The following is a 15,347-nucleotide window of genomic DNA, read 5'->3' as shown; positions in this document are numbered from 1 at the left end:
GGACTCAAACCGGTGACCTCTGGATGTGGCTGGATTTCTGCAGGCACAACACTGTGCCTGCAGAAATCTATTACCAGAATCTCCTGCCACCTCCATCAGCTACAAAAATATCACACCTACTTCCAGATGTTCACCACATGTTGCACTATTACAGATCATCTCAATTCCAGCACAGGTAGCTCTTCCAGATTATATGCTATTGGGATGATTCAGTTACCTTCATTGACAAGGTTTTCCCATGATCCACTGGCATCCAACGGTCGCCACAGCAGCGATGTGTTGCGTCACTGAATTGTTTCACTCCTCTGCTGTCCACTCCACACACAGGTTTCAACCCGGGCTTCGAGCAGCGATCCATTGTGTCTTTAGAGTCAATAAACTGCTGTCAAATTAAATTGACACTCCTGGATAAATGTGGACTAATGAGAGCACAGTCCTCCTGGAAAAGAGCCGGGCCTTGTCTCTTTGTACTGCAGGTCCTGAAGAACCAGCATCTGAATCATGTGTGTCAAAGCTCTTATTGTTGCTTCACAGGGAAGACAAAGGCACACACCCACACGCAAACACACGCACAGAAGCTGAACTCACGCACCTTGCTCTTTGAGGAATGCCTATCGGGAGAGGTCTGAAAGATGCGAGGGTCATTTGAGGTTACTTCCAACTTTAAAATAAAAAGGGACATAGAGTAAAGGTGCATGACGTATTGACTAGGGAGGACAAAAGAGACAGAAAGGAAGGAAATGGAAAGAACGAGATAGATTGTAAGGGGGGAAAAAAAACGTGCGAGTTTCTGATTCAGTCCTGCAGATTCAGCATCACATCTGTGTTTGTGTGTGTCACTGCACTGAAGCTGCATGCATGGTTTAGCTGTAAGACTATACCAGGTCACTGCTGGGACAGTGTGGGATTACGCTGTGCGACGTGGCCCTCAGATGACAGCATTCTAACTTATTAATCCCCGCTGACAGATTAGCTGTCTCACTCTTACTGTGGCCCACTTCCTTCCTTTCTGTAATCTTTTCTATTGGTTCCTACCTTCAGTCCCTTCTGTTTTAGGGCTTTGTGTTTCTGGCACATGACCTCGGTTTAAACGTTGAGGTCATTCATACAGAGTCACTGTATTGGATTGCACTACATTCCGCAGGTGGTCATAATGTTATGCCTAATCAGTGCATATCCGTGTGTACCGTGCAGACACAAATGGGCACAGCTCCAGTCCAGACAGATAAAGCACACGCACACGTACGCACACAGGATGGCCAGAGGACAGAGAAGCAGTTTACCAGTCAGCTGATCACATGGACAGCGTGTAAGAGAGTTAGTCCAGAATGACTGAACAGAGCATTGGTTGTTTTTATTGTTGGGCACTGTGGTCAGCGGCGTTCCAATCCCCCTCCCGCCCTTCCTCAATTCTGAAGTACTGCTGACTAACACACACACACCTTTTCTTCCCAGAAGCAGAATTCACTGGTCCAAGTTTGCTCCTCTACCATTTAACACATTTTAGTTTCTGTTTTGTCGGATTTCTTTCCCCTGAAATTCACCAGGGGAAAAAAAGTTGGGACAGTACTCCCCCTCAAGATGTGGGCGAGATGATTTAGTTTTTCCTTTGGAGAAAAAAATGTAACCATTTTCACTCCACAAGATTTTTGAACACAGCACTGAACATTACATAATCCTCATGAATGTAAGGATTTATTGCAGGGCAGTAACTCGACTCTATAAACAAAGGAGCCATTGGACATATCTACCTTACATCTCAGGCGATGACCCCAGTCTCACCTACTGCTCATAATAAATCTTAAAACAAACATATGAGACAAACTAGAACAATAATCTCGCAAACACGTTCACAATCAGTTTCATCAAACAAGTTTCTCAAAGTATGGCTAAACCCACAGAACGGTAAGACACAATGAGCTTCTCTCGCTAGGCTTTGTTTCCTTGACAACTGGGCAACAGTTTTAAAAGGTAAACTACAAAGGCAACCAACAAAGGCAACCCCTCAGAGCCACATGACATCACTAATGACATCATCAGTACGCCTAAACGTAACGCAATACACAATACATTACACAGTACACAACATACATAAAAAAACAGAGGAAACCCTGGTTGGCTCATACACTATTAATAAATAAATGACATGTCTATAAAGAATAATTTATTAAATCACTGGGTAGGAATCATCTGGTTCATTAAACAATCACTGTAGAACAGAAACATTTAGTGAATGAGAACATGTTGTAAGGATGCAGCGTGTGAATCTATGAGCACAAAGGAAAATACTGTTCAGCTTTGTATGTACAATATGATAAAAACATGAAGTTTGTCTTACATAACGGTTACTATGGTAAATATCATGCAGGTGGTAACATAGTTTTTGTTTGGTCTCACAAAGTGCAAACCTTGAGGACCCTGCATGGTGTGTTAGGTGATATGATTATAAACTGCTATCATGAGACATTACTCAGTGCATGTGACCATGCAGCTCAGGGTGTGACACTCAGGAAACTGATTGGAACATTTTTGATTTGAAAAATCTTAGATCAACGAATGGGTGAGCATTTCAAACGAGCAAAAGCTTTTCAAGCAAGAAAAATTACAGCAGTGGCATTTGGAGGTTTCAGAGCAGTGGAGTCAGTTTCACGTTTCAGCTTTTTGGGCTCATATGATTAAATTGTGATTTGACATCCAGTCCTTTAAGCATTATGCGGGGCGAGGCTTCTGGCTGGACATTTGTGCACAAAGGACAGCATTTCCAGATGAGACACATGTGAGGGATGATGCAGAGAAAACCTGTTACGGCCTTCAGGTCACGTCAAGTTACATCTCATGCTTCTGTCTGGCCACAGCTGTGATGAGGGCAGCACCCTTCCCACTGCCCTCCTCTGACGGGAGGAAGGTCACAGTACACTGAGGAGCTAAAACTCCGGTAGTTTCTTGAAGGACCTTGGAGAAACTTTAAACGACAGAAGAAGAAGATCAGTCATCCAAAATAAAGAGTAAAAGTAAGTAAGTATAATAAGAAAACAACTTACTGTGGGTGTAGTTTATAGAGTGCTCCGTCCACCCCCACAGTGATGTTGAGATGGTCCAGCCCTCGGTTCTCCCTGATCTTATCGACCACGGCGGCCATTCCTGCCCCACACAGCTGAGCTGCACGATGTGACACTGCTCCACAGACCTAACAATGAAAACCATTATCATTACTGCAAGAGTTAACAGACTGCTGGTGCCACGGTTTGTGAACCAGACAATATCATATCACTACACACAAAAAAATGTGAAGTTGCAACATGAGTTTTTGAGAACTGTACGTCACAGTTTTAACTCCTGACCTTTATCTGGAATTTGGGACAAGAAATAAGCACGAAGGCTGCAGAATTACGCTATTTTACATCTACAATATTTATTAATGATTGCTCCATTTCATGTATACGTTGTTTCACAGCCTTTGTAACGTGCTTATTGTAGCCTATATAATTGTTCTGATTTAGACTTAAACTTCGTACATAAAACTGCACTTTAACGTGAAATTTAGTACAACAAACTAGTAAAACTAAGTAGTTATATGGACCACTATTAATAGCACAAAGACAGTTCATTCAAATGCAAAAAAAATCATCATTCTTCCTGTAAAATTCAATTTCACGTCAAAGACACGGTGGCTTTAAAACAAACAGTCCATGCGCTGGCACAACAAAACACATGGTCATCGTGTGATGTGTTAGTGTCAGGGCTCCAGGACGGACAGCTTTGACTCCCTCGCCATTTAGGTAAAACTGAAGACATCACTCAGTCTTCTACCTCTTTGACAATGATGCTGTCATCACATGTGCTTTTGAGGCCGAGCTGCTGGAGAATAGATCTGATCTGCAGCAGAGCCAGATGGTCACTAGAGGGAGACAACACACACACACACACACACACACACACACACACACACACACACACACACACACACACACACACACACACACACACACACACACACACTACTAAGAAATGCAAAGGCATGTTCACAACCAGCTCAATTAAAATTCTTGTTCAAAAGATAATTTATCACATTGATCTGTTTTAACGCTTCTGAAAGGAACTGGTTCATTAACTAATTTGGTCTACGATCCACTGAGAACTAGACAAGAGAGAAACAAATAGTGTAACTTCTGTGGATGTACAGTCTCAGTTGGATAAGCAGCCTACTTGGTAAGTAAGCTCCAAAAATTCGTATTATTATTTATATATCAAATATATTCTGATGCTGACAAAAATAGTCAAAGCTTCTGGCTTCAAAAGTTAAAAATATGACCTAAAACAAATTTTGAAAATAAATAGCCCACTTAAACACATTTGACAAAAAAAACGTATTACTCCCTTTATCATGGAAAACGATCCGCTCTTCCATAAGTCTCCTACCTTTCTATTTGTGATAGATATTTGGTTTGAAATATTCCAGGTGTTTTCAAAGTTTCAGTGACATGTCCTCTGAACAGCAAACCTCTTCTGGTTAAATCCAGTAACACGTGACGGACAACTTCACCTAAATACATCCCACTGGTCAGCTTCTCAAACCTAAACACACAAACATCTTGTTAAATCCATGAGGACAAACACAGGTTATAAACCTCTCCATCAGATAAGGCACCTAATCTTAGAGCATAAACATGAAGCCAAATCACACTGTGCATACTAACCTTTCATACTAACCTTTGTTTTCCAGGGTTGATGGAGTTGTGATCCACCTCTGTGTCATAAGACGTGACGATATCATCCAGAGAGCCATCATCACCCAGACCTCCCCATTCTGTGTTTATACACATCTTTTGTAAATCAGCATCTCCCATCTTCTTTAGCCCTTCCATGCCACCATCCTTCTGAGAGCAGATACCAGCGCTGGGATTATAATTATACATTATCATTCAAAAAGTAGGGAATATCAGGACAACTCAGGGACTAAACTAGTCTCCTACCTCATCCTCCTCTCTTCCAGGTGTCCTGTCCTCTTGATGTTTTTTTCCTCTGTTTTGTTCAATCTTCTCAATGTTCTTCAGGTCCTCCATGTAACAAACATTGCTGCCAGTTCCTGTAAAATTGAATCACGTGACTGATCTTTGTGTTACATTTAGAGAAGACTGTGCAGACAAAATCCTGTTTACTTTACAGTGAACCCCACATAAGCATGAATTATTATTACATATTTGTAATACTTCATTACAAAATGCTTGGTTGGGAAGATTTTATGGTGGAATTCTGGTGCTTCAAATCATTTGGTTGTTGCTGATGTGTTTTTAGTAGTTTTTGGACAACAACAGAGATCTATGGCACAGACAAACAAGCTAATTCTAGCTGCAGACTGGCAGACAGAAGTGCGACTGACAGTTATTCACTGTTGTTTGGGGAATATTGAAATTGCAATTGATTTGGGAATTGTCTGAAACTATCCTTTAACCTTAAACTTAATTTGAGCCTCAATCTGAAAAGAAAAAACAGACAGTCGAACATAATATCCCATACCAGCAATCAGGCCAATTTCACACTGAGGGTCATCGTAGGCGCAGCTCATCATGGTCCCAACTGTGTCATTGACCACAGCTACAATGTCCAAGTCAAACTCCTACAAAAATAATTTATAGCATTTGTTTTTTCACATTGTTTCTTTTACTTCATCGTTATCAATGGGCCATCATTGAAAAAACCCTATTGCGTTGTATTCTGGCTCACGTTGCGTCTCTTGATGGCCTCTCGCAGCATGTCTACAACATCATGCCCCTCACAGTCTGTGGCTTTAAAGCCTTTGGTCCAGCTCACCAGTGTACCCTGCAGAACGCACAGAGGTTGGAAAAGGTTACAAAATGTCTGCCTACTGGGTTTTTTTTTTTTTTTTTACCCTGTGTATGCTTTGCTTTTGCTGAGATACATTTGAAAATTGATTGACCACTGGTTGCTATTTCTAAGAGGGGAAAAAAGTTGACTATAACAAACTAGCATAAATGAACTGAACTCAAACCAAAGACCCACACTTGTGGTCAACACATACCCTGTCAATAGACGTCTGCTCACAGGGGAAAGAGAAAGTGAAGCCCGCAGGCAGATGAGCGTGCTTTATCCCCATGTAGTCCAGGAAGTCACTGATGCACTCTGCTAAATAGTCAAACAACTACAGCCAAGACAGAGAGACAGAGAGAAAGGAAACACATACCAATAATGCTCTGACAGGAGTCTAACGCCCTCCTTTGGTCAATGATTAAAGTAACTACTGTTTGTCCTGCATTTGTCTTACGTCTTCTCCAGTTCCCTGCATTATCTCCAGTGGTACAGTGTAGATCTTATGGTAGAGCCGCACACTCTTTTGAAGTCTCATAAATTTTACCAGCAGCGCTCTGAAGTTGGTTCCTCCCAAATCCAGTGCAAGATATTTTCCACGTTCTTGGAAGAAACAAATGATGAAAATTTAAAGAGCAACTGAAAAATAAAGCTAAAATTAATAAAAAGTGTTGATTGTGTGTCTGGTATTTTGCTTATGTGTGTGTGTGTGTGTGTGTTTTTCAACAGAGGTGTAACTGTAATATCAGATTTAAGGAATAAAAAACAGTGGTGCTTGTCTGACCTGTGCCATCAGGTGTACGGCACACAAAGGAAGGCAGCATCTTGATTGCAGATGGACCTTTAGTCTTCAGGCCTGCCTCCAGCCCCGCCCTCATCCTTGCCTTGACCAATCGGAGCTGCTCATGGGTTAGTCTGAAGGAAGACAGTGTCTCATCCACCTGAAACACAAAGAACAGATGGCATGTGTCAGATATCTTTTTATTAAGATCAAGATAAGACAAGAGTAGGCAGACACACACGTGACCCTGACCTGTCGTCTCTGTGAGGAGAGGCGTTGTGCGACTGCTGTTACCACGGCGGCTCCTTTGCTGCTGCCACTGTCTGAAAGGACAAATCTGACGCTGCACTCAGGAAGCAACCGGCGCACCACTTTGTGGAGACGTTTGGGATACCTGAAATAAAAAGCAGTCTGATTTAACATTTAGTGAACTCTACTCCAACAGTCTCACATCAATACATCCAATGGATTTTTCTGATTTACAGACATTCACAAGGACATTGGTTAGAAGTTAAAATTTAAACTGTATCGCCAGATATGTTTTTGTATATTTATGGTAGATTGACTGATATGATTGAGTGGTTTTATATTACACAGAATTTTACAAATTTAAACACGTCTCTAGACGCTGAACCTCCAACAAGCCCATCCCGATCCTCAGCCACCCAGTGCCAATCCCAAGCCCGGTAGAAATTAGGGAGGGTTGCATCAGGAAGGGAATCGGGCGTAAAAACTGTGCCAAATCAACATGTGGACAAAATGATCCGCTTTGGTGACCCTGACCCTACAGGATAAGTCGAACGGAAAAATAATTATAAAACTTCTGAAGCCAGTGCTAGTACTACTTTTGCGGAAATTAAAAAAGGTTTACTCTCATATACTGTAGTGGGCTACTTGCACAAGCCAGTCATCTTGTGCCAGTTCCAAGTCTGGATTATCGCAGAGGGTTGTGTCAGGAAGAGCATCCGACATAAAACACATGCCAAATTCAACATGGCAATCATGAATTCCACACCGAATCTGACTTCCATACCAGACAGGTCACGGCCCAGATTAACAACGACCACCACCAGAGCTGTTGACCTACAGGGTGCCACTGGAAATTGGGCTAATGTTGCTCAAGGAAGGAGAGGAGGAAGGCGTGTTCGTAGGCAGAGAGAGAAGAGGAAAGCCAAGAGTGTAGGACTGACACTAGGGACTATGACAGGGAAGGCTAGAGAGTCGATTGACATGATGCAGAGAAGGAAAGTGGATATACTGTGTGTCCACGAGACCAGGTGGAAAGGTAGCAAGGCTAGAAGCCTAGGAGCAGGGTTCAACGTTTTTTTACCATGGTGCGGATGGGAAGATAAATGGATTAGGAGTCATCCCGAAAGAAGAGTTTGTGAGGAATGTTTAGTAAGGATGATGAGTCTGAAGCTGAAAATCCAGGTGTGATGTTTAATGTTGTTAGTGATTATGCCCCACAGGTAGGCTGTGAGTTAGAAGAGAAGGAGAAATTCTAGAGTAAGTTAGATGAGAGAGTGGTGATTGGGGCAGATTGCAATGGATGTAAGTGAATGGAACAGAGGTGATGAGAATATGATGGGCAGATTTGGTTTTCAGGACAGAAATGCAGATGGACAGATGGTGGTAGACTTTGCAAAGAGGATGGAAATGGCTGTAGTGAACACTTTCTTCCAGAAGAGGCAGGAACATAGGGTGACATATAAGAGCGGAGGTAGAAGCACTCAGGTGGACGACATCTTGTGTCGACGGTGTAATCGGAAAAAGATCAGTGACTGTAAAGTATTGGTAGGGGAGAGTGTAGCCAGACAACACAGGATGGTGGTGTGTAAATTGGCTCTGCTAGTGAGGAAGATGAAGAGGACAAAGGCAGAGCAGAGGACGAAGTGGTGGAAGTTGAAAAAGTAGGAATGTTTTCAAGTTTTCAGGGAGGAGTTGAGACAGACTCTGAAGAGGTTTAAGAGTGGAAAGGCAGTTGGTCCTGATGACAAACCTGTGGAGGTATAGAAGTGTCTAGGAGAGGTGGCAGTAGAGTTTCTGACTAGTTTGTTAAACAAGATCTGGGAGAGTGAGAGGATGCTGAGGACTGGAGGAGAAGTGTACTGGTGCCAATTTTTAAGAACAAGGAAGATGTGCAGAGCTGTGGCAACTACAGAGGAATAAAGCTGATGAGCCACACAATGAAGTTGTGGGAAAGAGTAGTGGAAGCTCGGCTAAGGGCAGAGGTGAACATTTGTGAGCAGCAATATGGTTTCATGCCTAGAAAGGGAACAACAGATGCAGTATTTGCTTTGAGGATGCTGATGGAGAAGTACAGAGAGGGTCATAGGGAGTTGCATTGTGTCTTCGTAGATTACAGAAAGCACATGACAGGGTGCAGAGAGAGGAGCTGTGGTATTGTATGAGGACGTCTGGAGCGGCTGAGAAGTATGTTAGAGTGGTGCAGGACATGTATGAGAGCTGTAAGACCGTGGTGAGGTGAGCTGTAGGTGTGACAGAGGAGTTCAAGGTGGAGGTGGGTCTGCATCAAGGATCGGCTCTGAGCCCCTTCTTGTTTGCTCTGGTGAGGGACAGACTGACAGATGAGGTTAGACAGGAATCTCTGTGGACTATGATGTTTGCAGATGACATTGTGATCTGTAGTGAAAGCAGGGAGCAGGTGGAGGAAAATCTAGAGAGATGGAGGTCTGGTCTGGAAAACAGAGGAATGAAGCTTAGCCGCAGCAAGACAGAATACATGTGTGTAAATGAGAGGGACCCTGGTGGAACAGTGAGGTTACAGGGAGCAGAGGTGAAGAAGGTGCAGGACTTTAGGTGTTTAGGGTCAACGGTAGCAGAGCATAAGATGTTGAGGTTCTCTTTGGGAGTGACAAGGATGGACAGGATCGGTAATGAGGACATCAGAGGGACAGCTCATGTAAGACGTGTTGGAGATAAAGTCCGAGAGGCCAGATTGAGGTGGTTTGGACATGTTCAGAGGAGAAACTGTGAGCATATTTTTCCTTTTTATGTTACTTTTCTTCCACTGGAACTCAACACATCTAGTTCATTTACTGAACCCAGGCTGCTTCAGCTTAAATTTAACCTTAGATACCCATTTAAACAGGTCAGCACAAGCTCTGTGGATCTCAGCTTTCATTACATGATGGATAATAACTGCAACTAAAAGCACTTTCAGTGTCCCTATAGGCTCCTGACTGTTTTTGTTTTATGCTTTGGCTCATGTGATCCTGCCACCACCTGAACAGCAACAAGCTCCAGTATCTGTTCCAGTACAGGTTCTGTGTGGCCAAAGAGCACAACAATTTGTCTTTTGTTTTAAAAATTATGATCATCCTTAAAATGTACTTTCTTGATTCACTATTCTTTTCCCAACACAAGTAACTAGAAAAGAAAAACAAAAAAATGGTTTTATTCAAAGTTTCCACGATAACCTACTGTGGGTGAGTCTTGTACACGGTTCCATCCACACCAACAGTGATCCGTAATGTCCTCAAATTACGGTTTTGCTTGATTCGACTCAAGATGGCAGCCAGTCCTGCAGACACCAGGTTTGAGGACCTGAAGGACACTATGGTGCTGACATGCTGAACAGCGATGCAGTCGGCAGGTGAAGGGTTCAAATGAAGGTCCATGAGAATATCTGTGGTGTTCTTTAGACCATTTTTGTACCTGCGAGACATGGACATTTACAGTGTCTTACTGTTTTCTCACACTGATGTCAGACACTGTAGGTAGATGACTTACTCCTCCATGGCTGCTACATGTGCAGTGGTGATTGATCCTTTGGTCCTCAGGGCATCAGACACATGTCCATCAAACAGAAGTCCTAGTTTAGCCATCTTTAGCACAACAAGCCTCACCAGCTCGCCGAGATACAACCCACTGACCATTTTCTCAAAGCTGGGGTTAGAAAAGAACAGTAAGAACACACAAATAGACAGATGGACGGTGGGTATGGCTTGATTGCTAAAAAAGACGAAGCTAAATTTCTTACGTTTGTTTCCCAGGGTTGTTGGAGGCTGAGTCGACGTCCCTGTCAAACTCAGTGATGTAATCATTCAGGGCTCCATCGTCTCCAAAAGCTCCCCACTCAGTGTTAACACACATCCTGCCCTCATCTCCCTCCACCAGGTCAACATGACGCATATCCTCCATGTAACACGCATTGGTGCCTGTACCTAAACACAAAAATCATGCGCAGAGTCCAAGCAGTGATGTGTATGTTCAGTAGAAACATGCAGTGGATGCACTAGTTTCCTCACTATGTCTGACCTAAAAATGAAAATTCATCATGTTAAACTCACCAAAGGTAAATGGTTCAACCTACTTCATAAATGTGTATCTACTCATAAGAATCTGAAAGTTAAAACGGTTCAAACAAAGTGCACATGCAGAGACACGTGCAATGAAGCAGTGCACCACTAGAGGCCGAGGCACCTCCAGCTTTCAAATTGTGAATCAGTATTTCCTTCTCACATGCCTAATGTGAACCCTAAAGAAAATACAACAGAAAAAAAAGGTTTCACCACATTTAATTGTGCTTTAATTTTCACTGTGGGATGTTTGGAAGAGATTGGTCACTTTATGAAGAATAAATCGCATTGTCACAGTCATTTCATGAGAAGAGGCAAAAAATATTTTATTCTAACTTTATGAGCAACATAGTGCTAATTAATGACTGTCTAGGATTATTAACATTTGGATCCCAACCTGGGTGACAGGTCCTTCATAAATAAATTCAAAGGGTTATGAGATACATATACAAAGGGTCTGTTTATAGTTTTTGGATTCACCTTTGTGTCCATTTGGACTTTAATGGGGAAATCATTTGGTGTACCTGCTATCAACTCCTAGATATTTGAAATTACATATATAAAGAATAAAATAATATATAACAAAAGTTCTAAATTGTATTTGTACAAGGGTAATGTGCACAACATATGATTCTTTTCCCCTATAGGCTACAGTGAATACTTACCAATGATGAGTCCTACTTCACAGTATGAATCATCAAAACCACAGGTCATCATGGTCGCTACGGTGTCATTAACCATTGCTAACACTTCCACGTCCATTCCCTGCAGAGTGACAGTTACTAAAATGAGAGACCCTTTCACAGCAATAACATACTCATCTACACAGGTACACACAGGACGTCAAAAGGTTCAGAAACGTTCATTTTGTGCACACTTTGTTGTGTTGTAGATTTAATTTTTGTTCGGGAAGGCGACCAAGAACCCGACAGTCAATTTAGCAGAGCTTCAGAAATGCTCTGAAGAGATGGGAGAAGCCGCTCAAAGGAAGACCACCTCAGCACCACTGCACCTATCAGACCGTTGTGGCAGAGATGTATGAATACTTTTGTAATTCAAAGATTTTAATGAAGATTTTTTTATTATAAAAAATGGTCACAAACAAATCTATATATTTTCACTTTACTGTTGTGGTTTATGGTTTTATTCATAATGTAACCTTTATTTATATAGCGCTTGACAAGAAGCCAGGATTGACCTAAGCACTTTACAAAAGCATAAAACAATATAAAAGATTAAAAATAGAACAATAGCATAGAATAATAAAAACAAAAACAGTCTGAGATCACTTGTTACGTATCAGATGTCTGCTTGAACAAGTGAGTCTTAAATTTGGATTTAAAAGTATAACGGCCAATAACAGCAAAGGCCCTATCACCCCAATGCTTTGACCAACGAGATAGTACTGTTGAGTTGATCTGAGCTTGTGATTTGCCAGGACAAGTCGCAGATGACGCTTCACCCCATTTTATGGAGAAGGTTTGAACTGACATTTAAGATTTGAACCAATTAAGTGCTGTTCCACGGATCCCCACCAGGTTATCAAGACGGGAGATGAGAATCTCATGGTTCGTAGTGTCAAATGCAGCAGTAAGATCTAACAGAATGAGTACGAGAGTTTTTGGCATCCAACGCCAGCAAAATGTCACTGAGCACCCTCACCAAGGCAGTTTCAGTACTTGCGCGAGATTTAAAACCAGACTGAAATTTCTCATAAATACCATTAAAATTAAAAGTAAAATTGCGCAAAAAGTGAAGGGACCTGAACACTTTCTGGAGTCAACGTATATCAGGCAGTGAGTCATGTGTGTATTGTAATGATCAATGAACTCATTCACTTCATGTAATGTTTCAGAAGCATCAGACTGAGGTCTGAAATGAGCTCCTTATAAAGAGGGCTGGTCTCAGAAAAACAGCTTGTGTGTCACATGTAATGTGTCGTATTGGAGTCCTACCCCAGTTTTGTCGATAGCTTTTCTTAGGACCTGGACCACATCTTTCCCCAGCAGGCCCCATGCTCGGTAGTTCTTGGTCCAGTTTAACAATAATCCCTACAGAGGAGAGGAAAGGGGCTGTCAGGTTTCAGGAGTATAAATCCAAAAGACATGTCGAAAAACAGAAGAGAATAAACTGCTGGTGCAAGTCATGACAAGCTAATGAACGTAGGGTGTGATCACCTGATCCAAGGCAGACTGCTCACAGGGAAAAGAGAATGTGAAGGCCAGAGGATGTTTCTTCTCCAAACTGATGTTCTTCTCATGCAGGAAGTCCTTCAGGGACTCAGACACATGCTCAAATAACTGCCCACAGAGACAGGAAGGAGAGAAAGACTGTCATCCTGGAAACCTTAATGCATGTTTCATTTTCCATTTCATCCTCCCAAACTCTTCCATTTCCATCCCTTCTTGCTCTTCCCATCACTTTCTTACCTCTGTTCCTCTACCAGTGACCAGCTCCTTAGGTATTGGGTAGGTTTTCTCCTCCGTCTGTACTTCCCCCTTCCTAATCCCCACATCCTCTCTCACTTTAACTTGGAGCACTTTGAATTTGGAGCCTCCGAGATCCAACACCAGAAACTGTCCTTTCTCTGCAGCAGCAAAGGGAAACACACTATAACATCTGGATTGTAGGTCTAAGTACAACCGCACACTCTCTGGTTTTATGTCATGATATTTATGTGTTACCATGTAGAAATCACTGCGGTGTTAATACACAGCAATGACAGCGTCACACAGCAACGTTATTTATGTGAAACTTTAGGGAATATTCTTTAATTGCAATGCCTGGTTGAGGTGGGATGCACGGACTTCACCAGTTTTCTCTAAAGGATGTGTCGATGCACTTCAGAATCCTTTTTTCTATTACGATCAGCAGTTACATCATCAATAAAGATACGAATTACAGTTCCTATAGCATAAAACATTACCACTGTGCTTCACAGACACTTTGGATGTTGAGCAGTCTTCTCACCTACAGATTTGCTCCTGCCATCAGCCTGATATAGGGGATTTGTGTCCTTTAGTGATTCTTCAGAATAAACAAAGCAGCATGAAAATGTGGTAAAATAAAAGTATTTAACCTGATCCATCAGGAGTGGAGCGGACATGTGTCGGCAGCATCCTCACTGCTGCGGCAGCGTTGCTTTTCGCCGAGAGCCCCTTCTTCATCTCCTCCTGGAAACGAGCCGAGATGTCGCTTAGCTGATTGTCATGGAGACGCATTGCATACAGAAACCTGTCCACCTAAAGAAAAGAAAAAAAGAGAGAAGAGGGAGACAGTAAACACAGAGAAGCGAAAAGATACACTCACATTTAGTTCGTGCTGGTCCTAAACTCTGAATCTTAATACGTAATTACATCTGTGTGACATGATGCACACTATGAACTTTATAGGGGAGACACATAGAAGCCAGGACTTGCCACATGTCATGATCAAAGCAGGGGGAAGCAGGAGTAGTTGTATGTATGCATGTATCACAGTCCCACCCTGTACTCTGTGTACTCTATCACGATCACTGTGGTAACATGGTTCCTAGGCCAAGGTCCTGGTAAGATATTACTTAATGGGAGTCTCTGTGAGAAAGTGTGTTGATCCCATGTGAGTGAAGAGACCAGTGGTGACAATGAAAAGCAGGGACGTTAATCATTTCCCAGGAAAAGGCAAAGTCACACAGTAACTCATGATTGTGGTGCTTTGATTACTTTAATTCAGGGCTGCCCACTGTCTTCCGTTTTACACAGAGTTAAGAAAGAAAAAAAACAAAGTAGCTAAAATGCTGGATAGAGATATATTATTGTAAAATTGTTATTTATACGGACGCATTGCACCAACAATGATGAAGCACTATATTAGCGCACGTTTTTATCGTATAGTGTCACAAAGCAATGGAGTTGATCCAATCATGCACTGCAAGTTGAATAATTGTCTAAGAGGACGGAGGAATTAATGTGAAGCATACTGTAAGATTACTGAATCTAATGGTCATGTACACACACACTGTATAATTACTTCACACTCCTGAATTTTCCTGTCAACCTTAATCAGTCTCATAATACCTCAAGTAAGGAAGTAATTAACAGTAACACACCGTACTTGTGCTCCTACAACCAAGGTTTAGATAAAGTTGTGTGTATGTTGGGCTACACTCCAGAATAACTCTTACCTTCTTGGTGGGGTCTTCCTTGAGTTTGGAGAAGAAGAAGGAAACCAGATGAACGGCAAACATCTTGATGTACAGCAAACACCAACATGAAAACTCTTCCAGCCGTTTAGTTTTTGACTTTTGTGTTTTCCAGTTGGTGCAGGGTGCTACTGCATAAATTATAAAATTATGCCAAAAGTCTTTTGTGTGTGCACATATTGTCCTGCTCAGCTCCTTTCCCAGCCTGATTACATGGAGCAGAAACCATCCTTTAATT

General features: G+C 42.1%; 2 protein-coding genes across 6 annotated transcripts in view; both read right to left on the bottom strand.

Annotated features, from left to right (window-relative positions):
* LOC137105527 (hexokinase-1-like) overlaps positions 1–423 on the bottom strand; it is a 19,244-nt gene extending 18,821 nt beyond the window's left edge. The window contains exon 1 of the mRNA XM_067487870.1: positions 218–423. Within this exon, the coding sequence (XP_067343971.1) occupies positions 218–358 (141 nt within the window). The 5' untranslated portion in view covers positions 359–423. The remainder of the gene's footprint in view (positions 1–217) is intronic.
* LOC137105513 (hexokinase HKDC1-like) lies at positions 370–15,347 on the bottom strand. 5 transcript variants are annotated; one of them, XR_010911827.1, is made up of 22 exons: positions 15,092–15,346; positions 14,009–14,171; positions 13,359–13,516; positions 13,107–13,229; positions 12,885–12,980; positions 11,595–11,694; positions 10,611–10,794; positions 10,361–10,516; positions 10,052–10,285; positions 6,860–7,001; positions 6,611–6,767; positions 6,284–6,429; positions 6,041–6,160; positions 5,725–5,820; positions 5,518–5,617; positions 4,974–5,086; positions 4,711–4,877; positions 4,420–4,575; positions 3,811–3,898; positions 3,042–3,187; positions 593–2,962; positions 370–494 (listed from the first exon to the last, which is right to left on the bottom strand). XR_010911827.1 is itself a non-coding variant. In XM_067487844.1 (21 exons), the coding sequence occupies exons 1-21, from the start codon at positions 15,152–15,154 to the stop codon at positions 2,827–2,829; spliced, it is 2,841 nt and encodes a 946-aa protein (XP_067343945.1). In that variant the 5' UTR covers positions 15,155–15,347; the 3' UTR covers positions 578–2,826. The 5 variants fall into 5 exon arrangements, 3 of the variants coding, with proteins under 3 accessions (XP_067343945.1, XP_067343931.1, XP_067343957.1); XM_067487844.1 differs by lacking the exon at positions 370–494 and having other exon boundaries at positions 578–2,962; positions 4,711–4,874; positions 15,092–15,347; XM_067487830.1 differs by lacking the exon at positions 370–494 and having other exon boundaries at positions 578–2,962.

Source organism: Channa argus, chromosome 2 (genome assembly GCF_033026475.1).
Source record: "Channa argus isolate prfri chromosome 2, Channa argus male v1.0, whole genome shotgun sequence".
NCBI classification, from domain to species: Eukaryota; Metazoa; Chordata; class Actinopteri; order Anabantiformes; family Channidae; genus Channa; species Channa argus.
The sequence above is the reverse complement of the archived record's forward strand: the minus strand, read 5'-3'. Positions and strand labels throughout refer to the sequence as shown.

Coding starts and splice junctions, on each gene's coding strand:
- LOC137105513 (XM_067487830.1), bottom strand. CDS start 15,154: ATGTTTGCCGTTCATCTGGTTTCCTTCTTCTTCTCCAAACTCAAGGAA. Junction 14,172..15,091: donor AGGAAGACCCCACCAAGAAG/GTAAGAGTTATT, acceptor TCTTTTCTTTAG/GTGGACAGGTTTCTGTATGC. Junction 5,618..5,724: donor AGGCCATCAAGAGACGCAAC/GTGAGCCAGAAT, acceptor TTATTTTTGTAG/GAGTTTGACTTGGACATTGT.